Source organism: Pistacia vera, unplaced genomic scaffold (genome assembly GCF_008641045.1).
Source record: "Pistacia vera cultivar Batoury unplaced genomic scaffold, PisVer_v2 Contig117, whole genome shotgun sequence".
Taxonomy (NCBI): domain Eukaryota; kingdom Viridiplantae; phylum Streptophyta; class Magnoliopsida; order Sapindales; family Anacardiaceae; genus Pistacia; species Pistacia vera.
Genome location: NW_022195215.1, coordinates 2,579,760 through 2,602,601, shown reverse-complemented (window position 1 = coordinate 2,602,601; position 22,842 = coordinate 2,579,760). Strand labels below are relative to the sequence as shown.

Below are 22,842 nucleotides of genomic sequence, written 5' to 3'. Positions count from 1 at the left end.
ACACCAATGTCAGTTGGTAAAAAATAAGAAACAAATAATGACATGTCTACAGTCTATTGTGTATATATATGTTATTATCCGATACTCATAATGTATTAGAGCATTTGTAGTAGTACTTTTTATTTTAAAGAGCATATTTCGTATAAATAAAAACATCTTTATTAATTTCTAAATATAAAGAACAAAATTTTTATTCAAATCCAATAGACTCTTTAGATGTGGAAAGTCAAACTGTAATTAATAATATGAGAGAAAATTAATATATAAAATGCATAAAAACTTGTAATTTATTAATTAAAATTAGGATAAAGAGTGAAATTTAACTCTCTAGGTGTAAAGAGTCAAACTCACTTTTTAATTTATATTTAAATAATAAAGAGTTTGGATCATATAAAGAGTCATTTGAAGATGATTTTATAATTCTAAAATGAATTAGTATCGATCTCTTGGTCTGAGCTCTTGAGTTTTTAAAGATCTAATGACACGTATGTTTATAAGCATTCGTTGTTAAAATTTATTTTATATTTTTATTTTTTTTATTAACCAGCACATAACAATGTATTTTGTTCTAGTAAAACCTCATATCATGAGAGAATCCTAATTGTCAAAGTTTGAAGAATAAGAAAGAGAAGCAGGAAGACACTGCTAGAGATTGCCAAGAAAGAGAAAGAATTGCAGTAAGTATTTTCCTTTATATTTGTATTGTGTAATACACTTTGTACATAGTCCTATTCATACAAAATTGTAAATACAAGGAAATACAATTATGTGATTGAATGTGATTAGAAAGATTCTAGGAGTGATTTGTGTAATTGAGATTGGATGTGATTGAGCCTTGATTCCAACATTTCATCATGGCTTGATTCCAGCATTCCATATTTCATCACTAATCCTTTAGAATATAGTATGCTATTTGACTTTATAATATTATATATGATTTTTGATAACATAACGTTAACAGATCATAGTAGTCTTCTTCAGTGCTCAGTTTTAGGTGCTTGAATCACAGATCATAGCAAAACTCTTGCTCAAATCTGGAAAAATGAAAACTATAAACTAAATCACTCTAATCTGGAAAATACACAATACAAGCAGAGGCTGAAAATAGCACTATCTTTGGCCTCTCCACTAGCAATACATGAAGGATAAGTACTTGATCAACCATCATAATTGGTGTAATCTGGTGAAATGATTTAAGTAGTTCAGTATTTTGCATGCAAATCGACATGAATTATATTTCAGACCTTTAATCTCTAGAGCATTGCACACATGTAATGGCAGTACTGTTGGATTATATTTCCCATTTCAGTTGCTTCCTTCATATGATTAACAAACTCCTTGAAAAGTGAAGGTAGAAGACTCGTTACCAGTGGTAAAATTTACCGGCCTGATATACTTGTTTCTGAGATTAAATAAAAGCTCATTCTTCCTCCTCTGCATCGAAAATGAATCCATTGTCTATTTCTACACAAGGGATATCGGCAATCTTATACCCTGCTCGTCCTTTATCTCTTTAGCATTGTTTTTACAGCAGAGGATAGTTAGTTCAATCAATTTTACAATTTCTCAGAAGAAAAGCACAGGTACTACAGTGATCTTCAGTTTCACAAAACAAAACCTGCAATTTCTCACAATCTTTTATTGAAAGCCGTTTTAGAGATTGCCTTAACCAATTACCAAAGGCGTATAGATAAAAATGACAAACAATAAAGATCAAATGGACAATTGTTTGTTTTTGTTACTCTCAGCAGAATAGTACAACTTTACAAGTGATACAACTGATTAAAGCTTCTATAAATACAAGCTTCTATTTATTCTATTTAATATAATTTTCCTTTTGCCAATGAGGGAAATCAATATATGACGTTAAGAGGGACAGAGACTCCACTATCACCAAATATAATGCTGTGTTCGCCAGATGGAAGGAGACTATTTGCAGCGTAATCCACAATTTTTAAGCTCTCGCAAGCATTAAACTTGAAGGTGACCTTCTCACTTTGTCCTGCTTCCACAAAAACCCTCTGGAATCCAATCACTTGCTTGAAATGAGTTCTCGTAATGCCCCTCGGTGGCTTCGAGTACACTATGACAACCTCACTACCATCTACATTACCTATATTTTGAATTGCCAATTGAAATTTGATAGTCTCATCACATGCTAAATCGTTTGTTTGAACCCCCGGGCATTGGGGTGGCTGAATGCCATCAGTGTAGTTTATGTTGCGACAGTGTTGAAATTTGTCCAATTTTATGGAGATTGAGCTGGTTGAATATGTCAGATTATATTTGAACTGGGTGTAGCTGAGGCCATATCCAAATGGATACACTGTGAAGCCATCAAAAAATCTATATGTTCGACCCGGATAGTGTAAGCTGTCAACAGGCCTTAATGTCATGGATGTCAATGGTAACATGTTGACATAATCAGCTCCATACCAGGTAACAGGTAATCTTCCACCTGCAAACAACCAAATATTTGTTATGAAACTTGACTAAATTGATAGTAGAGTTGCCTTTGGGAAAAAAAAATAGAATCTAAACTAACACTTACCAGGATTGTATTTTCCAAAGACAATATCAGCAATGGCTTTACCACCTTCTTCTCCAGGATAACCAGCCCACAAGATCGCTTTGATTTTTGTATTATTCTTAATAAATGAGATATCAACACCACCTGCAGACATGATCACAAGAACAACAGGACCTTTGGCTGTTTCGGCGACCTGGTTGATAAGCTCAGTTTGTGAACCTGGAAGTAAGAGATTTTCTCTATCCAATCCCTCCGCCTCAACAGATAAATCCAAGCCAACCAAAATTATGGTAGCATCAGCATTCATTGCGGTCTGCACAGCTGGGAATATTAAGCTATCATTTTTGCAAGCAATATCGCCGCATCCCATTGAGTAACTCACGTTTGCATATGCAGAAAATCCACCAATAGGAGAAGTGTACCGACATGGAATACCTTTAACAAAAATAAAATTTCAAGAAAATAAGTTTAAAAAAAAAATATATAGAATCAATTTGGTTAATTACTTGCAATCTCAAATCTTATTTGCATACCTGCATAATTCCCAACCATGGCCTTTGTAGCGTTGGCATGTGGCCCGACGACAGCTAGGGTTTTGAAGTTAGATGAGTTCAGAGGCAAAGTATGTTCATCATTCTTTAGAAGAACAATTCCTTCTCTTGCTGCTTCTGTAGCTAACTCAATGTTTTGAGGAGAACACACATCATTCTTTCCCAGAGATTCGTATTTATTGTTTCCATCGAAGAAGCCGAGCCTCATTAGTACTGTGTACAAGTACTTCAATGACTTGTCTATATCTCCTTCCCTGACCTTCCCTTGTTGAACAGAATTTGCAGTGAAGTTGGTGTAGTAGACACCACAGTCCAAATTCAAACCTAAATCCATATACAAACCATGAATTTCATTAAATCTTAAGAACGTTGGAACAGACGTCGTCGGAAGATATCATTTTTCTTATATAATAATTGATCAATTACCAGCTTTTAGTGTTCGAGCAACAGCATCCTCATTTGTGTCACCAAGAAATTTGTGGTCATCAACCATAACTTCTATCGAATCACAGTCCGAGACTATGTATCTGAAGAATTAATAGTTTCATAAGATATCAATAATAATCTAGTAATTGAAGTGATGAATATATTAATCAATTCTTAGTAGCTTTTACCCATGAAGATCCCATTCTCCTCTAAGGGTTTGATTCAAAAGTTTGGGGTCAGCACAAGTAGGTATGCCATTAACACGGTTATATGAGCACATAACACTACTAGCATCACCTTCTTTAACACACATTTCGAATGGTCGTTGGAATGTTTCTTCCATATCTTGTTCAGTCACCTGCAAAATTGAAAATTATAATTTAGAAAAAGCTTTTCGAAGTTGTCTAACATGTAGAGAGTTTAGTTATTTTGTTCTCTGTAAATTTTACCCTTGCATCGAAATGGAGACGATCAACACCTTTCCAATTGTCAACATCATAGGCAGTATAGTGCTTGCAACATGAAGAAACTTTTAGAGGTCTAGAGTTTGAATCCTTTGATTTTTCAAATCCATCAACATCCTGTAGGCCTCTAACATATGTTGCAGCATATTTACCAACAATGAAAGGATCTTCACCGGGTGTTTCTATGGTTCTTCCCCATCTTGGATCCCTCACTACGTTAATGGTTGGACTCCAATATGTTAATCCAGCTCGCCCTAGATTGTACATGGCTCTTGCTTCGGTTGAAACAGCCTAAACAACAATGAAGAAAAACTTTATCTATTAAATCGAAAATTCTTCCAAAAAAAAAAAGTATTAAATACGAAAAAGTCAGCATGAATTGTATCTAATTAGTTATTACCTGTCCAATCGTTTTCCACAATGACTCATTGAACGAAGCTGTTGTAAGAATAACAGTGGGAAAGCTTGTTGCTCCAGGAACAACACTGTCAAAAAATGTGCCAGGACCGACGTCGGAAACCCCGTGTAATGCCTCAGACCACCACTGATAACTGGGCAACCCTATCCTGGGCACACCAGAAGCAAGATTTCCAAGTTGTTGCACCTTTTCCTCAAGTGTCATTTGATCCACCAAATCCTTCACCCTCACGGCGAAGGGAAGCGATTTATCGCAGAAGGCGAAGGTGGACATCTCCAGTTTAAGCTCAGCAAAACGGGCAGGATCACAGACAAAGGTGGAGTTGCTGCTAGTGAGAGCAAAAAGAAAAGCAAATGAGATACAAGTACGTAGAAGAAAACTCTGAAACTCCGCCATTGCTGCTTCAGTTTCTATGAATGAATTAATGAAGAAGCTAAGAGTTGGATCGTAATTTATAAGTAAATTTGAAGAACTTCTTGTTATCTTCAATCTAAATAAACCATTAGTTTCCTGCAACAAAAACATTACTAAAATTATCATGTTTGCAAGATCATAATAACAATCTATATGTATGAATAGGTAGATGATCAAAACAAGTTAATAATAACAGTTCCAACCATTTCATATAACGTTATGGTAAATGTAGTAAAGTATTTGAAAATTATATTTGATTAATTAATGCTAGTAATTAAAATGATTAGATAATTAAGTGTGTGTATATATATATATATATATATAATCATCAGCATTAAAGCATTAATACTAATGCCCATTTAAGTTCCTTAATTAGGCAATTGCCTTATACATCTCTTGATTAAAGGACTCATTAAATATCATTAATAACTTCTTGTTTAATTTAAGTATTTCTTCATTAATACCAAAGAATATTATATTATTATCCCTTGAAATACTTAATGATTTGTTTTTTCCCTATTTAATATTTATAATCTCCATAATCTACTCTTAAAAATCAAACTTTTGGGTAAATAATTACCAAATTATAATATTGATAGTACGATATATATCATTATTAATTATATTGATACACTTATTTACAAAGAAGTAAAGAAGATACATTTTCTAAAATATTAACTCATCAAGACTCTGAATATTTATTCTTTCAATATATTTAACTACCATCCACGATTTAAGTGAGGGATTGTGACTATGGATTGCTATGCTAGTTTCCTCCGAGAATTAGTTGAAGTGTGTGTAAATTAGTTCAAACAGATTGTATATAAGTCTTTAATAAAAAAATATTATATATATTTTACATTTTGTAATTTTTTTTTATAAATAATAAACAAATTATAATTCATCAATTTTTAAAACATGGATCGGGCTTTTCAAATGGAAGCCCAAAGGCCCACCTGCCCAAAAATTTCGGGTTTTGGCGCAAAATTAAATATGAAATAAAATCAAATCTCACTTACTCCATCTCTGTGCGCGCAAATTACGATGGCGAATTTTGAACCACCGTCGTTCTCTCTGGGGCTCGATTTGGATACCCAATTGGATTCTCCAATCGCCATCCGACCCATCGATCCATCTCCTCAAGCTCCCTCTACCCATGCCGGCGTTCTTGGGGACAATATCGACACTCTCGAGCAGGCGGAAGTCATGGACTCGGATCCTGAACCCGAACCTGAAACGACCCGAGTGCTGAAGCGCCTTAGACGGGGTTTCGGAGCCGGACCCACAAACCAGATAGTGCCGCCGCTTTCAGAGAAGAAGCAAGAAGTTGAGCGGCGGAGTTGTGGTGTCAATGGTGATGATGAGATTGAAGAGTTCTCTTCACAGGAGGAAGATTTGCTAATTAGAGGTAAATAAATTTTAATTAGTCATTTATTGAAGTGGGTTTTAAGTTTTAATCGGTTGTTTGATCAATGCAGTATTGTGATCGGTATGTATCTGTGCAAATGAAGGTTTTGCTTGGACTATAAAGTAGTGTTTTCTTTAATTCATTTTGTGGTTGCAGGATAGAAATCTTTGATATAATTTTTTTAGTGGGTTTCTTTTGTTGGATGTCTGTTTTCTTTTTGGTTTGATATATGTATCCCTTCCCTGGTATGATTTAAAATGTTAATTTAATGCTAATACTTCATTAATTTTTTTATGGATGTTTACCTAATCAATTGTATTCAAGAACAGATCGGCATCCATCAGCACAACATCAGTCTGTGTGTAGCAGTTCGAAGATCCCGTTGCGTGGACATGGAGTTTTTACCACACAACCATTGAGAAAGTCCGGGAAAAGGGAACAAGGTTCTGATGCACCCTCTTCTGCAAGTTTGGCTACAAACCAGAATGGATGGATGTTTCCAAAGTTAACTATTAGTCCTCTTCGGAAGTTTCAGTTGCTTGATTCTGATTCCGAGTTAGATACTGATCAGCCTTCTATCAGCAAAGATGTAAGCAAAGGAGCTCGTAGAATTAATTCATCCTCAAAGGAAGCAGCATGTTCTGCAAGCGAACAAAAGAAAACAAGGCCACTGGATATGCATCACAATGAGGATTTATGGAAGGACTTATGTCCAACGAAGAGCTCTCAAATTCCAACACCTGTTCTGGATGAGTTCTGTCAAGAATATTTCCAATCTGCCAAGGATAAGGGTACAGCTTCGGATGATGCGTGTGTAGGTAACAATAAAGGGCCTTACACATATACGAACAGCTGTGGAAACTTTGAGCAGTGCTGGGATTCATCCGATCCTCTTCCTCCTTCTCATCATTACTTTTTCCACGATGACCCAAGGATTCAGAAATTGGTCCGGAGTCGCTTGCCAAACTTTTCCCCACTAGGCATTGTTGCAAAGAGAGGAAATCAGCAGCCTTGCGCATCGGTTATTGATTATATGTAACTTCTTTGCATTCCGTTTGCTTAAATTACTTGCGAACAACTTCATATGTATTATCACATTTATAGTGAACTTGTATTTGTATCAGGAGCCAATTTAGCAACGGAGAAGCTTCTAAACAGAAAGGAACTCAGAAAATTATAAATAATAAAAGCTCAACTAGGGGAAGAAAAAAATCAGGACAACCAAATACTCAAGATTTGCATGCTTCTGAAGGCTGGGTGGACCCAAAAGGCAGTGCAATTCCAAAGGATGCTGGCAAAAGAAGAGTTCATGCAAATGGTCAATCAGCCGGCCATTGGTATACTTCACCAGAGGGAAGGAAGGTAAGTTGAATTATTTTAGTAAAAAAATTTCTTTACTCGATAAAAGTACATAGGTGGTGTAGAAGTTCTATAGCTCGATTCGTTATGTATGGCTACTAATGGCTCATGTCACTAACCCTGAAATTATCTAAAAAACAACGTGTTGATACATGTATTGTGTCATCAGTACTCCTAACTTTAGAAGGGAGGAAAGCATTTAGATAGCCATAGTCGTTGGTTTCTATCTTTGTCTTTCAGTATCATGGTGGTGCCCCCATATGTATAATATATCCTGGGAATGGGACCATGAATTTAATTAGAATCTGGTAAACATGAAATCTGGTAATAGCAAGACACGGTTGCAGCTGTCACTAGTGGTACTAATTTTTTTTTTTAAAGGTTTTCTTAAGTATACTTGGCTAGCTATTTGCCGCCAAAGCTACTGCTTCGCCTGTTCCTTTCTACTTGGCTAGCTATGTGTTTATAGTTTCTTATTATTTAAACTGCACATATTTCATCTGCACCTAATTATTTACATTCTATTATAATTCTCTGCAGGTTTACATCTCCAGAAGTGGGCAGGAGTTGACAGGGCAATTTGCTTATAGACAATATAGAAAGGTACATGTCAAAAAACATTTAATGTTGGCATTTTGGTTCTCTCTTCACTTATTAGTCATGACATTCGGTTTTTGTAGGAGAGCGGCATTAAGAAGTCGAAAAAGAAAACTGGCAGCAAGAATAAAAACGCCAAGAGATGACATTTACATATATACCACACATTTGATGTCATTTCTCAGTGCTGTAGATTTTTGTAATTGGTTTCATAAACCTGCATTCTAGTTGTACAGTTGTTTTGAATCATTAAGAAAGTATAATATTGCCTATCTTTCACTTCTTTTAATCCTTTGAGTTTGTAAGAAATTACAGATCCTTGGTGTTTTGTACTTAATACTAGCTGTGAGAAGTTTTGGATCCAATTCCGAAATTTCAGATCTTATGTTCTAATCAGATCAAAATCCCATAACCATTCACCATCCCAGGTTGAAAGTTGAAACCATACAATGTGTTGTAAGTTGCTATTCAAAAGACAATGAACCACTGCACTTTTGGTTAGGTCATTGAAGCTGAAGTTAATTACCCCCTAGCTCTTCACAAAGATCGGTACAAGAATAAAATGGGAGAGTAGAAATAAACAAGAAATGCACTGCACTTCTTTTATAACACAATTGATGCACAGTACCAAACCATATAAAATACATTAACCATCGCATTAGCAATGAAACTCTCGCAAAATTTTCTGAATTCATAGATACATCTAACCAAATAATAAAATTGGGTGTACGTACCACAAGTCGAGCCAGTATCTTTCTGTATTTGTATAAAATCCCACTTAAGTATACTTTTTTTTTTTCCTTGATAAATACTATCTGACTAATGACATCTCCAAACTTTCATGGAATGATAAATGGTGGAAAAAACTGTGGACACTAACATCAGCAGTTTGCATTTATATGTATGGCTAACAATCAAATGATTACCAATAGCATTTGACTAAATAACAAGTCCTGGAATAAAGCTACTCTCCAAGGCAGTGATCTAAGCCTTAAATCTTGCCTCACCGCTTCGGATGTGTCTTTCTCCATGCCTGTTTGCACTTCCTGAATTCAATTTAACAAAAATTAGTACACTTGAGATGAAAATAAGGTTCATTCAAAGTAAATAGTGTCATATACATAATTATAGCAAAAAATGAATCTAAAGTAGAATTACAGAACGGATGATGTGGAAAAAAAAGTCATTAAACAAGAGTTATTAAACACATCAGATGAAAATAACAATATCAGAAAGTAAAGAATGGAAAATACATAATTATAGCAATAAATGAATCAAGCCCCTCACGGATAGTATACAAACTGGAACATGGTAGTGAAAACCATCAAACAAAAGTTAGTAAACACTTCAGAAGAAATTAACTATCATAGAAAGAAAACAGAGGCAATAAATAATTATGGAAACAAATGAACTAGTCGATATTGGATAGGGAGCATGAAAAGTGCAGAATGGCTGAAGGCGAGTGTTAGCTCAAGTACATTTCCTTGTCCATAAATAAGTGTTGGACTAATAATAGTCCCATAAAAACCTACAAGGAAAAGACGAACGCAGCAAAGATAAAAATTCTCCCCATAATATAAGTTCTTATCTCCTTCCTAAATATATGATGTATGAATAATTATGAGCAGATATTTGATCTTGTAACAATGATAGACTTTGTTATCATTTACTTTTATTGTTTAACAATAAAACAATAAAATTCTAAATTTTCTAATATGCAAACTAAAAGCAAAAGAATAGTACAATTTTAGTTCCTCTGTCCTGTTCTTGATGTCAGTTGACCATAACACAGGGTCAGTGTTCTTTGGTAAGGAATCTTGTAGTTGAGTTTTCTCTCTTAGCCACTTCTCTGCTTTGAAGCACTCATTAATGACCTGAAATACGGAAAGTGACAAGCATTGTAAAAATGATTATAAATTTATTCGTAACTGTTACTATGACACAACAGTAGTCATACCGGTTCTTTTTCCTGAGCTGAGAGTGACTCGACAGCTGTTTGGAACTCCACAATGCATTTTAATAATTCTCTTGTAGCTTGTGCTCGAGCTTCTCCATCTTTATATCGATTCTCAATTGGATCCACCAACTACATGAAACCAATAGAAAATCAAACAGGGAAGAATAATAAAAAGGCAAACTTTGAGATTCAGATAATGACTCACCTTTTTAAGATCCTGAAGTTTCGAGGTATAAGCGTTTTCAGTTTCATCATCACCATCCTCATAAAGCCACTCCTCTGTCTGCTGTAGATTCTTGGATATGCCCTCTCTCTCCGAATCAGTTGCAAAGCTCCGATATGTATTGAAAAGCTATAGACATACATGTTATAGTTTAAGAAGCCAGCAATAGGTACAAATAGACGTAACTTTAACCAGAACTTCCTTAGTTTGACTATATGATACGGACAGAAATCTACCATATATATCTATTAACTAAGTCATAAATTCCATTTACCACAGCACACTATTGAATGGAATTATTAGATGCATCAAAAGTGTAATAAATTCTACAGTAATAATCAAATCAGGGTTACTACATAAGCGAGCAGGTTGAGTCAAAACTGAGCAATATCTTTGTATCTTGGGACGATGACAATCTGTATTTTCGAAATTTAAAAATCTTACCTTACTCCGCATCTCATAGACATATGACTCCAAGGTATTTTTTTTGTCTTTGATTTGTTCTACAGTTCGGTCATGCTGGGCGAACTGATGTTCTTTCTCTTGAGCCTCGGTGAGCTCAGCCACGGTCATTCCACCATATATATTTTCACTAACAGACATCTGAAGTCTCCTGCTGGACTTGTCTTTCATAACACCATCAGCCTGCAGAAAAACAGCACAAAGATGAGCTTTACCCGTAGGATTGTATTAAACTAGATTCTGTTCTGCAACAAAAAATGAATTATGAAGAGATGAAAATATCAAATTAACATAAGCCTTTCCCATTCCTGTTACAATAAGAATGGCAAGAAACTTACAGAGGAATGTCGATGGACATTTTCAACCGTTGCAGACTCCATTTTGCCCATTTTAGAGGGCTCTGTAACCGAATCATCTGCATGACCTTCTATCAACTGAAGCCGTAATATGATAAATACCACCAAACAAAAACTCTCAGAAAACTGATACTAAAAACTAAACAAGATGACAGAACAAAAGAGACTTCTTACTCACCGAAGCTGATTCAACAGTGACAATACCATGGAGGTTCAGTTTGACTTTAACTTTAACCCTCACCTTATCACTATGGGAGCCCTGGAAAGGGCCAATCTGCATATGCGATTACGCAGCAACTTAATAACTATTACAATCCAGTCAAAACAGGAGTCTTTTTACAAAGTACACTTACAGTGAAACGGCTAATTTTTGAAGATACACCAGATGGCAATTCATCTGTATTAACATAGAATGCTTCCAAATGGATCATCCCATTCCGCTGAAATGTCAAAAGTTTAACACTTGGAATGGGTTGACCTTTAGGAAACAATAAGCCATTGGCTTTTGATCCCAGGCATATTGGACCTTCATCTGATGAGATTCCTATGGAGAAAGGGATAGAATCTTGGACCTGCATAAGGCCATTAACTGGCAATTACCTTCAATAATATATAAAAACACACCAAACAACTAAATATGCATCTGCATATCAGATAACATATGGTGGGTGAAAGTTATTTTTTTTGTTTATACCAATGGAGACATAGAGAAAGAAGTTTTTGTATACAACACAATCAAATTTCAGGCAAAATGGCCAATAATTTCTTATGAAACTACTTCCAGCAAGTATAAAATCATCATTTTTTTTTTTTTCTAAAACAAAACAAACCAGCCAAAGTTAGTCTTGAAATATTCCTTTTCACTCAAAACATTCAAGATGTTCATACCAAGAACTCTAAAGACCATTAGTATGCTTTGTTTCCTCAGATCTTGCCAATAATCTTTCAGAATTTCTATTATATCAGAGCTATGTAATTCTTACAACAATCAAAAAGACAACAACTAAATCCCCTCTGTATTATGTCGATTTCATTCACATTAAACCGTTGTTATACTGGGGGAAATGAAATAAGCAGCATTGCAAGTTGTCAACAATTTCCAAGATTCAAGAGGAGAAATTTTTAAAAGGTAATTAGCAACTACCAATATGTCCTTAAAGTAACAAGTTGAAGTTCTTAGAAAAAGCTCAAAACATAAAAAAGAGGTCAATAAATAATAATTATTTTAAAATACCTCGTATTCTTTGACCCGAAAAACAGGACTAAGCATTGCACACTGGAGTGCACATCCACGTGCCACACACTCACTTGCATTCATTGTCCGCCTAGGTTCTCTACTGAATATAGAAGTTAACAATCTAGTAATAGCTGGTATCCTAGACCCCGACCCAACAATCTCAACCGAATGAACTTCATCTAAATTCAACCCTGCATCTGCTAAAGCTTTTTTGCAAGGAACACTAATAATCTCTAACAGTCCTGAAGCCAGCTTCTCAAACTCTTCCCTCTTAATAGAACTTCTAACATCTTTCTCATCCATCAAACACTCAATATTTAAAGGTGCCTCTGCATTAGCACTAAGAACTTTCTTCAACTTCTCACATGCTGCTCTTAACCTAATACACGCCTTAACATTAGAATAAACATTGATGTTATACTTCTCTTTGAACTCTCCTGCAAAATAACCAAATAATAACTCATCAAAGTCTCTCCCTCCCAAATTACTATCAAATGCATGTGACAGAACCCTCATGTGCCCGGCTTGAAAAGCTACAATAGAGACCTGGGTATCACAATGACCAATATCAACAAATACAACATTAGTTGTTCCTGAATTAGAGAATCCTGTTTTATAGATCCCGTAACCAAGTGCCGTCGCTGTACAGTCATGTATCAATCTCAAAGGCTTCAACCCAGCTATTGATGCAGCATTCAAATACTCACGTCTCTGCAAATCAGTAAAGTATGATGGAACCCCAATCACACAATCTGCAACAGGCGTTTCCAAGCTTTTCTCCGCAATATCTTTCAAATGTGCAAAGAGCATCCCCAAAATCTGAACAGGAGTAAATGTGTGTGTCTCACCCAAATATTTCACATTAATCCAAATGCCACCATCAGGGCTTTCACAAGATTGAAATGGTAACACTTTTAGCTCTTTTTCTACCCCAGGTTCCTTAAATCTCCTACCAATCAGTCTCTTTATTTGAGATATCGTGGATTTTGGGTTCATCATTGCAGAAGCAGCACCGGAAGACCCAAGAAACCGCTGCTTCTCCCCAAAACATACAATGGCCGGGGTTTCGCGATTTGATTCCTCATTCAACAACACATCAACACCCCCTTGCTTCACCGCAGCAATAACACAGTTTTCATTTCCAATATCAAAGCCCACCACACTCATTTCAAACCACCAAGCACATATACATACAGAATAACACTTGGAATATAAACCCACCAAGAAACAACCAAAGTCAATACACTTTCCCTTCTACCTCTTCCAAAATAACCACTTTATACTTCCTCTCAAAGTATCCAAACCAAAAGCTGCATACAAGAATATATCAGCTCACGTTTATCAAAATAAAATCTAAAAAGATATTAACATTCTATTTACTAGTCGATCATGCTTTGTTTCAACAAAACATAGAATATAAATTAAGCAAAAATATAAAAAATTACAATCAAAGATTTTTCAGTTATAGAATGTCAATAGAAACAAAACCCTTCACTCACAGACCTTGACATTACCATTTGACTCGAATGCGTTTACTTTTTCAATACACTAAACCAAAAAAATAAATAAATAAATAAATAACACCCAAATTTTCATTTTCTTTCTGGTTCCTAATTTCCCAGCAACCAAACGTCCAAAATTATATCAAAAAACTACAAAACCAACAACAAAATGATAAAATGAAAAACAAAAGGGAAAATATTGATCAGGGTCTATATAGATTCAAACTTTAAAGGTGATGAGAAACAAAGTACCTGCCTCGTAATTGAAAAAACAAAACTTTGATGTAGAGATGATGCAGAAAGTGAAGAACAATGGAACCTTAGAATTGAAGACAAAGTGAAGGGGTGGTAACGAGACAAAATCTCTCCTATATGTCCGCTAAAGCAGATATCATTTCGCTCTGAAAATTTACACGCTCAGTCAGTAGGGAATAGTTCAATATTATCAATCTATAAGGGGCTGGTTAATAATTTTTAATTACTTTAAAGTCCCTTACTTTCTTTATATTTTTTAATCCCCTTTTTAAATTGTTAAAGAAAACTTCCCCATAACAAATTAATTAAAATATTTAAAAATAAAAAAAAACGTTGTGTGCTAATTTATGAGTTTGTCAAACATAAATTGAAAAAATTAATTAATTGACTTCTGTGAGAAATTAATAAATTCCCAACCAAAAAAAAAAAAAACCTCTTAAATTACCATTAATTTATTTAAATTTTTTACCAATTGTTTAATATCCATTTCACCATTTTAATGTGTCTTCTTAAAAAAATAAATAGCCATGGGCCATGGCCTTATGATAGTTGTTACTAATACGCACCGTTTTGAGGGAATGAGTTGTTGAAGCCATGTAGACTCTTGTCGATGTTCGAAGCGGATTATAATTTCCAGAGTTTCATTAAATTAAGATCCAATAACTTTTAATAACCAATTTTTTTTTATTCATTTATTGGTTCTATTAAGATATAGTATAAATATATCAACTAAAAACTACCCAACTAATCCACCATGGGTGATCAGATGAGGCGATAAGGACTGACTGTATATTACTTAAGAGAACTATGAAAAGTTTTTTTTATCGTTAACTTCAGGATTCAAGAGATTAGTCGGTTATGAAAAAAAAAAAAAAAAAAAAAAAAAGGTCATCTATCATCATTTTTTTAAGAGTAAAGCATACTACACCATTTTGTAAACATATGATGAGCATATGTACAACACCAAAATTCTATTAAAAATTAAAATTCTAAATAATTAAAAATTTGTGTGGTTGTGACATATGCTACACCATGATGTAATAAAAATTATGTAAAAAGAGATATAGTGTAGCATTACTTTTTTTTTAATAAAGGTAATTTAATTCATCAAAATGTCAAATTTAAATTAATTAGCTTCATAATTATATCATTTCTCCTAATTTTTTTTCATAAAAAAGGTATAATCTCACAATCTTAATAACCATTTAATTTACGTGAACAAAATAAGAATATATTTAAATATACATATATTAAAGACATGTTTGGTCTGTCTTACTCAAGAATAACGTATAATACTATCTGATAAAATATAATGTTTCGTACAAACTTTTCAATTTATTAGCTAATACAATGTACTTAGTTTACTTTGTTCATTTTAATTAATTAATTACTCAAAATGGAATATTATATCATCGTATTCGGTATTGTATTATATTATATCCATCACGCAATAAACATGGCCTAAATGTATTATTTAAATTTAACGTGCATACTTTTTATTATTAAACTTCTGTGGTAGACCCAACTATAACCCAAAATACATGACAACAATTTAGGTAACTATCAATGCTTATGTTAGTACATATTTAACATATGAGTAGACGACATGTTACCACCCGAGGTTTAATGAAAGCCTAAGTTAATACCCCGATTCCATTTATTCCAAATTCTCACCCTTAAACTAACATATAATTAAAAATTAAAGTAGATGACATGCTATTACCGAACTACCCCTTCCATCTTCTTCTTCTTCTTCTTCTCTTCCGCGGCTTCTCTCTCTCCATCAGCCACAGCCACACTCTTCTCTCCCTCCCAAAACCCGAAAGCAACGTTTTAAAACCCAGCCTGGTTCGATCGATTTAACACATTCAACCGGGACCCGAAAGCTTCAATGGGTCAGGTTTATATTTTTCATATTCACCCAAAACCCTAGGATTTGGGAGGATGATCGACGAACAATTGACGGCCGGGATGTTGGGGCTTTTGAAGAGAAAGTGACAGTGAATGCAATGGTGGTGACATATTTGATTTCCGGTGAGTAAGTCGACCAGAGATCGAACAAAACTGGTAGCGGCAACAACCGACTTTTGTCAACGATTGGTGAGGCTAACGGGTGTATGGTGAGGTGGGTTTTGGTCGAGAGGAAGAGGGGAGTAATTTTTGGGTGATTGGGAGGGTTGTCGACGTCGGCGTTGATCAGATCTGGCCTGGAATGTTGACACCAACGTTGGTGAGATCTGGCCAAAATCGAACCTATTTCGGCCAGATCTTAGGTATATTTTAAGGGGAATGGACTCAAGGGACGATTGAGGTTGCATCTGGGGTGTCGCTGCCGCCAACCAGTCACCGACCGATTTGTATTTGGGGTGTGTTTGCTAAATTTTAAACCTATAAGGACTTAACATAATTATTAGGGGTGTATTTGCTAAATTTTAGAAGTCTTTGTCAACTGGTTTGACCGACTGGTCAACCCGGGACCCGACAACTTTATCACCTCCATCAGCTTCCCCGTAATCCATACTCCAAAACCCTTTTATTTCTCGACGTATTGACCCTTTCGATCACTAGCGTCGTTATGTTTAGGGTTTTGCTTTTCTTCGCCAGTATCTGGTGGCCAAAATCCAATTGGACACCACCAATGCAACCAGCGGCTCCCACTCTACAAAACCCCCCTATCCCCAACAACCGGTTAGTCATCGTTCGCGGGGCAAGAGGTTCATGTTCTTCATCATGTTTTTGGGTGAAATTGTGTTAATTTGGAGATTGAGAGGTTTGTTTATGATTAGAGGTTGTTAGTGTTTGTATTTGGAGTGTTTGTGTGATTTTGGACAAATCGGGTGTTGGACAAATCGGGTGTTGGACAAATCAGATTTGTTTGTTTGGGATTTCTGAGGTTGATTGTTTGATTTTTGGAGTGTTTGTGTTTGTCATTCGGCGACAGCAGCATGGTGGTAATGGCAGTGGGATGCGACCAACGATTTCAGTTGGGATCTCTGGCCAGTGGTGGTAGAGCTGGAGGAAGAGAGGAGGTGTAAAGAAATTTGAGATTATTTTGAAGTTTTAATTTCAAATTAGGAAAAGACCGTTTTATCCTTTAACTGTTTAAAAAATAGAAATAATGTTAGTTTAAAGGTGGAAATTTGGAATAAATGAAACTAAAGATGTTAACTTAAACTTTAGTTAAACCTCAGGTGAGATCATGTAGTTTACTCTTAACATATTAACTTGTTATATGGTGTGACGGGCCTATCATACTATTCATAAGTTCGCCCCGATAAAAGTATCTTACTTTTTTCTATAATTCATCTTCATTATCTAAATATAACAAGTGTTTAACTAGATAGACCCCTCCCATATAAGAAAATCTCGATAAACCTTTAAAATGCGAGTAAAATAATAAATAAATACACATAGACCATATCCATTCTATGGTCAAAATTAAACACCTCACTTAAAACACCTGACACTTTGCAAAACCGGATTGGACTTTTTGGTAGAAAAAACAATGGCAAAACTGCAAATCAAACCTACTTCAAATGCTTCAATCAGTTATGTAAACTATAATTTAGCGCCACTCATTAAGTCTTTGTCTTATTTACGACTTAGAACACTTATATTTTGCTTAAACTTCCTGAACTCTCTCTCTTATATTCTCTGGAAAATTCTTGGAGACAAGGTATATTATTAATGAATCTAGTCTTATTTGGTGAAAAGGTTTGGTGGGTATTTGTCAAACATGTTTAAAAAACCATACTTTGTAGTAGTGGTGTTTGTTGTTTGAGTTTTGTTTGGTAACCAAGAAAACTACAGAGTAAGTCTACGGATAGCCATTTATTTTTGTTTGGCGAGGAGGCCATTCTGTCCTTGTTTTCTTTTGTTTTGTTGATATTCGAAGAAATAATTTAAGGTTGTGGTTCTATCTTCTTTTTATTTTGTTTTGTAGTGGTTTGTTTCTATCCATTTTCTCGGCTACCAAGCAGAATGTTATTCATTGTTTCTAGACTTTTTCTCTTATCTACCCAGTTTTTGACACAGTTGGTTATTATCTTTTCTCAAGTGATCTCTGTTTTTTATTCGAATATTCGTGTTATTGGTTGACGTAGTACAAATATTTACAAGAGGTTCTGATTTTCCCTCACTTTCTCAGCAGCTAAATAGATAGCTTTTTTCTTTAAGTTATTGATTGAATTAAGTTCTTTAACGATCGGTTTTGTTCTGGTTTGATTCAGTGCAATCTTTTGAGTTTTGACATATGGACAGCACCGGAAGTGATTCTTTTCTGAGGAACAGAAGGTTTGATAATTTCTTCAACACAAGTTCTGAGCCTCATGTGAAACAACCACCAAAAATTCCAGTGAAACAAGTTGAACACAGGCCGCCGCGAACGAATAAAGAATGTGTTGATAGTGATGATGATGATGGTGGATGGTTCTGTGTGTTGATATCTTGGGTAAGAATTGTCACTTGTTTTGTGACAATGATGGTCACAACCTTCATCTGGGCACTGATTATGGTTCTGCTATTACCTTGGCCTTATAAGAGGATTAGGCAAGGCAATGTTTATGGACATGTTACTGGTAGATTATTGGTAAGTTAAAAGTTTCATTTTTCGGTTTAAGTTAATCTGGGTAATAAAATTTTGTTGTGAGTATACTAGATTTTCTTATGGTTTCCTGGTTTTCTGCATTTTCTTAGCAGCCGTATAGGGCCTTGTCATATTTTGACCAAACATTTTTATTTATTTTCACTGCTGGGACCTCAAAATGTGCCTAGTTCAGAATGACTGTACGTTGGTGGGTCTGTATATCTTGAAGGTTCACCTCAAATCTAAACCTAACCATAATTCCAGAATTTATTTATTGTCATATAGAATTTATGTGTAGTTTTATCAGAAGAGTTTGTAATAAATGAGCTCATGGATGGCCAGGGAGAGCGTTTGCTTTTTTCTTGAAAGTTGGTAAGTACTTTTAAGTGTGAGCATTTATTCTTGCAGACCATGCTAACTTACCAAAGCTTGTGAACAGTAGCAGTATATAATCTGAGTACATTAATGAAAAGTAAAGTAAAATGCTCAGGTGGGCAATTAGAAAAGAAGTTGCAGGATATAAAATAAGGTAGAGAGAATGCACTGTAGGGGAACCTAAAGTGAATTTGTAAAAACATGTAGGGGTAGCCAATGTTTTAAAACCCAACCCGGGGTGAAGCCCGGCAAAGCTTTCGGGTCCCGAGTTGACCAGTTTAACTGGTTTGACTAGCCAAAAACTTTTAAAATTTAGCAAATATACCCTTAAAAATTCTGTAAAGTCCCTATAGGTTTGAAATTTATTAAACACACCCCAAATGCAAATCGACCGGCGACTAATTGGCAGTGGCGACACCCCAGATGGAACCCCAATCATCTCTTGAGTCCATTTCCATCAAAATATACCCAAGATCTGGCCGAAATAGGTTCGATTTCGGCCAGATCTCACCGACATCGGTGTCGGCATTCTAGGTCAGATCTCATCGACGCCGGCGTTGACAACCCTCCCCATTACCCAAGAATTACTCCCCTTTTCCTCCCGACCAAAACCCACCTCACCCCACCCCCGTTAGCCTCGCCAATCGCCAGAAAAATCCCATTGTTTCCGCGGCCAGTTTTGTTCGATTTACGGTCCAAAAATCAACTCCGTCACCACCATTGCATTCATCGGCAATTTCTCTTCAAAAGCCCTAACATTCCAGCCATCAATTTTTCCCCAATCATCCTCCCAAATCCTAGGGGTTTGGGTGAATAGGAAAAATATAAACCCAGCCCATTGAAGCTTTCGGGTCCCAGTTCAACCGGCCGGGCCGGGTTTTAAAATATTAGGGGTAGCTTATGGTATAGTCCATTGAGAAGTAATAATGGAGTGACAAATTGCCTTGATAATATGTTGGTAAATGAAATTTAATGTTAAGAATAGAGAGCAGATAGCATATCAGCTGGTGAGATGAATGTACCAACTTTATACTAATTTTCGCCGGCCACCGGGAACCACCACTAGAAGCCTCCCTTGGTCTTCCTCGGCCACAAACCACCTTCTCCAACTGTCGATGATTCGATTTCCACCATGACCAGCACCATTTCGTTGTCTCCAGCCACCGTCAACATGACCATGAGCGGCTGAGCTCTCGATTGGTCGTTACGGTGTAGGCCAAACTCGAGATTGACGACCACGACTCTTGACTAGTTGGATTGAGCCCAGGCAATTGGACAATTGGTTAAGTTTCTTGTATTCAGATTCTATTTGCTTTGTTTCAGTTTACCTAAAAAAAAAAAAAATGGAATGTACCAAATTCTGAGTTATCTAACACACTTTTGTTAAGTAGGTTCATAGACATTGAAGAGAATGGAAATGCAAGTATTTGCTGACAATTCATGGTCGATATGATATGTTTACTGTTCATGCTTTCTTGTTATAGGTTCCTTATATTTAATTTGAGTTTGATGCAGTTTCTCATTAGGTGATTAAACTTCTCAGCATATGGATTGCAGATGTGGATCTTGGGGAATCCAATAAAGATTGAAGGTACTGAATTCTCTAATGAAAGGGCGATATACATCAGTAATCATGCATCTCCAATAGACATCTTCCTTATAATGTGGTTGACTCCCACGGGCACTGTTGGCATTGCAAAGAAAGAGGTTCTTTCTCTATGAATATGTGCCCTTGTATTGATAGATAAATGCTCGGGATCGAAGTCTTAAGTTTGACTAATATATTAAAATTTAACTTTGCATAGATCATATGGTACCCTCTGTTTGGGCAACTTTATGTTTTGGCCAAACATATCCGTATAGATCGCTCCAACCCCTCTGCAGCCATTAAGTCAATGAAAGAGGTATCCTTTTTTCTCTTCTGCATCATTTGTCAGCCATTCTTTTTCTTATGTTTCTAAGTTATGTTTCTTCTCATGTTCAGGCAGCTCGTGCAGTTGTCGAAAACAAACTCTCTTTGATCATTTTTCCTGAGGGTACCAGGTCCAAAAACGGACGACTTCTTCCCTTCAAAAAGGTAATACTATTGATGTGCGTATATTTTGATAGGTATATATAATGTTTATTAGAATGGTAAAATGTAGGCTGCTTACTCATCCATCTGAGTAAAAGTTGGAGGCAGATCTTCGATTTGATTAGATGATAATGGAATTTTAGTTTCCACAGTTGTTGGCATATAGTAGATTGGAGAATGCCAGTCATTAGAAATCTATCACTGCATGATCAATCAGTCAATATACATAAGCCAGTTCTCTTGTCTTGTTTATCATTTTACTAGAGGCATTTCCATTAAATTTGTTTTTCCAAACTCCATGTCAGGGTTTTATTCATCTGGCACTGCAATCCCGCCTCCCAATAGTTCCAATGGTCCTAACTGGTACTCATCGGGCATGGAGAAATGGCAGTTTACATGTTCGACCAACACCTATTACCGTAAAGTATCTCCCTCGAATAAGTACCACTGATTGGACAGCCAACAAGGTTGATGACTACATGACAATGCTACGTGACATATACGTCAAAAACCTTCCTGAGCCTCAAAAGCCTCTTGTACAGGAAGGCACCATAACTGGTTCCAATTCTTAGCTCAGGTTTTTCTCTCCTGGGATGATACCCCTTGTTAAAAGCAATTATAATCATAGTCGAATAGATTAGCAGCGGTACCGATGTATCATACTGCCGATGCTCTTGCCGAATAGTCTTTGTTCTATATAAAGCATTCATTTATCCCAATCAATGGAGGATGGTTCTTATTTTCATTAAAATTTGTAGAGACTGTCAAAATTAGAAGGGTCAGTTTCAGGACCTTGAATGTCTTGTTTCTGTCAGTTTCTTGTTTACATTATTGTATGAATATTAAATATTAAATTAGGCATAATGTTTGTTCAGTAAAAAACAGTTCAACTTCACCAGAAAAAGGTTCATAGAACCATCTAGATTTCTTTCATGTAAAGACAGGTCAAGCAGAAGGAAAATGATAAACATAGAAACCATTAAAGTTTTTGAGAGTTTATTTATTTATTAATGCTTGACTATTATTGTCCTCTTTAATGATACTATGAACTGTAAAACAGCAGAGTATGGATCTTGGTGTCTTTGTCAACTAGAATTCTATTTTCTAGAAGGGAGAGCGACATTTTTCCAAGGTACGGCGAAACGATATTTTTTCAGCCTTCAAGTTTCAAAATGAAATTTTTCCACTTTTCGTTAAGTTTTGTTATATTTTTTATTAATATTTTATTAAAAAGTCGAAAATACTTTTAAATATTTAATTTTATAAATTTTTTATTATTTTTTAATTAGCTAAAAAATCAAATATTAAAAATCAAAATAATAATAATAATAATAATAAACCTAACCTAAAAAGTTAGCAGTAATACTATGAGATTGTTTAAAGTTAAAAAACCTTAATATTTATTTATTTATAATGTCATCAATATCTCATCACTATTATTCAATAATCTACTAAATTTATAATGTTTTTCATTTTTACAAATTAACAAAGAAAATCAATATTCTTAATTAATTAAATAAACAAAAGAAAAAAGATATATTTACACTTGAACTAATAAATAATAGAGAGTAAAGACTTTGACTTAACTAAATTTTAATTTATAATAAACTAATTAAGAAATAAACTATTTGAGGGTATTTTCATCTTTT

General features: G+C 35.1%; 4 protein-coding genes across 5 annotated transcripts; 2 read left to right on the top strand and 2 right to left on the bottom strand.

The window, feature by feature from the left end:
* Positions 1 to 1,751: 1,751 nt before the first annotated feature.
* Positions 1,752 to 4,779, bottom strand: LOC116107634 (probable beta-D-xylosidase 5). Its single transcript, XM_031393929.1, has 7 exons — positions 4,372 to 4,779; positions 3,957 to 4,262; positions 3,696 to 3,865; positions 3,508 to 3,608; positions 3,064 to 3,405; positions 2,552 to 2,965; positions 1,752 to 2,458 (listed from the first exon to the last, which is right to left on the bottom strand). Exons 1-7 carry the CDS (start codon positions 4,660 to 4,662, stop codon positions 1,854 to 1,856), a joined length of 2,229 nt encoding a protein of 742 aa, XP_031249789.1. The 5' UTR covers positions 4,663 to 4,779; the 3' UTR covers positions 1,752 to 1,853.
* Positions 4,780 to 5,833: 1,054 nt separating this feature from the next.
* On the top strand, positions 5,834 to 8,507 carry LOC116107501. Its single transcript, XM_031393773.1, has 5 exons — positions 5,834 to 6,211; positions 6,541 to 7,246; positions 7,336 to 7,573; positions 8,111 to 8,173; positions 8,251 to 8,507. The coding sequence occupies exons 1-5, from the start codon at positions 5,848 to 5,850 to the stop codon at positions 8,311 to 8,313; spliced, it is 1,434 nt and encodes a 477-aa protein (XP_031249633.1). The 5' UTR covers positions 5,834 to 5,847; the 3' UTR covers positions 8,314 to 8,507.
* Positions 8,508 to 8,737: 230 nt separating this feature from the next.
* Positions 8,738 to 14,312, bottom strand: LOC116107426 (heat shock 70 kDa protein 16-like). Its single transcript, XM_031393704.1, has 10 exons — positions 14,157 to 14,312; positions 12,400 to 13,712; positions 11,519 to 11,737; positions 11,344 to 11,439; positions 11,148 to 11,243; positions 10,792 to 10,992; positions 10,330 to 10,476; positions 10,125 to 10,253; positions 9,911 to 10,041; positions 8,738 to 9,213 (listed from the first exon to the last, which is right to left on the bottom strand). The coding sequence occupies exons 2-10, from the start codon at positions 13,567 to 13,569 to the stop codon at positions 9,171 to 9,173; spliced, it is 2,232 nt and encodes a 743-aa protein (XP_031249564.1). The 5' UTR covers positions 13,570 to 13,712; positions 14,157 to 14,312; the 3' UTR covers positions 8,738 to 9,170.
* A 3,747-nt stretch (positions 14,313 to 18,059) lies between these two features.
* LOC116107257 (1-acyl-sn-glycerol-3-phosphate acyltransferase-like) lies at positions 18,060 to 22,050 on the top strand. 2 transcript variants are annotated; one of them, XM_031393562.1, is made up of 6 exons: positions 18,060 to 18,280; positions 18,389 to 18,747; positions 20,677 to 20,826; positions 20,925 to 21,023; positions 21,104 to 21,196; positions 21,499 to 22,050. In XM_031393562.1, exons 2-6 carry the CDS (start codon positions 18,412 to 18,414, stop codon positions 21,763 to 21,765), a joined length of 945 nt encoding a protein of 314 aa, XP_031249422.1. In that variant the 5' UTR covers positions 18,060 to 18,280; positions 18,389 to 18,411; the 3' UTR covers positions 21,766 to 22,050. The 2 variants fall into 2 exon arrangements, with proteins under 2 accessions (XP_031249422.1, XP_031249417.1); XM_031393557.1 differs by having other exon boundaries at positions 18,060 to 18,747.
* The last annotated feature ends 792 nt before the right edge of the window (positions 22,051 to 22,842 follow it).

What these genes read in the sequence shown, in the direction of transcription:
- LOC116107634 (XM_031393929.1), bottom strand. Translation starts at nt 4,662, where the DNA reads ATGTCCACCTTCGCCTTCTGCGATAAATCGCTTCCCTTCGCCGTGAGG. An exon ending in GTCTCCATTTCGATGCAAGG is followed by an intron (nt 3,866 to 3,956) that starts GTAAAATTTACA and finishes TCAATTTTGCAG; the next exon opens with GTGACTGAACAAGATATGGA. An exon ending in CATGGTTGGGAATTATGCAG is followed by an intron (nt 2,966 to 3,063) that starts GTATGCAAATAA and finishes TTTTTGTTAAAG; the next exon opens with GTATTCCATGTCGGTACACT.
- LOC116107257 (XM_031393562.1), top strand. Translation starts at nt 18,412, where the DNA reads ATGGACAGCACCGGAAGTGATTCTTTTCTGAGGAACAGAAGGTTTGAT. An exon ending in ATGTTACTGGTAGATTATTG is followed by an intron (nt 18,748 to 20,676) that starts GTAAGTTAAAAG and finishes TATGGATTGCAG; the next exon opens with ATGTGGATCTTGGGGAATCC. An exon ending in GACTTCTTCCCTTCAAAAAG is followed by an intron (nt 21,197 to 21,498) that starts GTAATACTATTG and finishes ACTCCATGTCAG; the next exon opens with GGTTTTATTCATCTGGCACT.
- LOC116107426 (XM_031393704.1), bottom strand. Translation starts at nt 13,569, where the DNA reads ATGAGTGTGGTGGGCTTTGATATTGGAAATGAAAACTGTGTTATTGCT. An exon ending in TCTATGAGATGCGGAGTAAG is followed by an intron (nt 10,477 to 10,791) that starts GTAAGATTTTTA and finishes GTATGTCTATAG; the next exon opens with CTTTTCAATACATATCGGAG. An exon ending in AGGACAGAGGAACTAAAATT is followed by an intron (nt 9,214 to 9,910) that starts GTACTATTCTTT and finishes AATTGAATTCAG; the next exon opens with GAAGTGCAAACAGGCATGGA.
- LOC116107501 (XM_031393773.1), top strand. Translation starts at nt 5,848, where the DNA reads ATGGCGAATTTTGAACCACCGTCGTTCTCTCTGGGGCTCGATTTGGAT. An exon ending in GCATCGGTTATTGATTATAT is followed by an intron (nt 7,247 to 7,335) that starts GTAACTTCTTTG and finishes TATTTGTATCAG; the next exon opens with GAGCCAATTTAGCAACGGAG. An exon ending in CTTATAGACAATATAGAAAG is followed by an intron (nt 8,174 to 8,250) that starts GTACATGTCAAA and finishes CGGTTTTTGTAG; the next exon opens with GAGAGCGGCATTAAGAAGTC.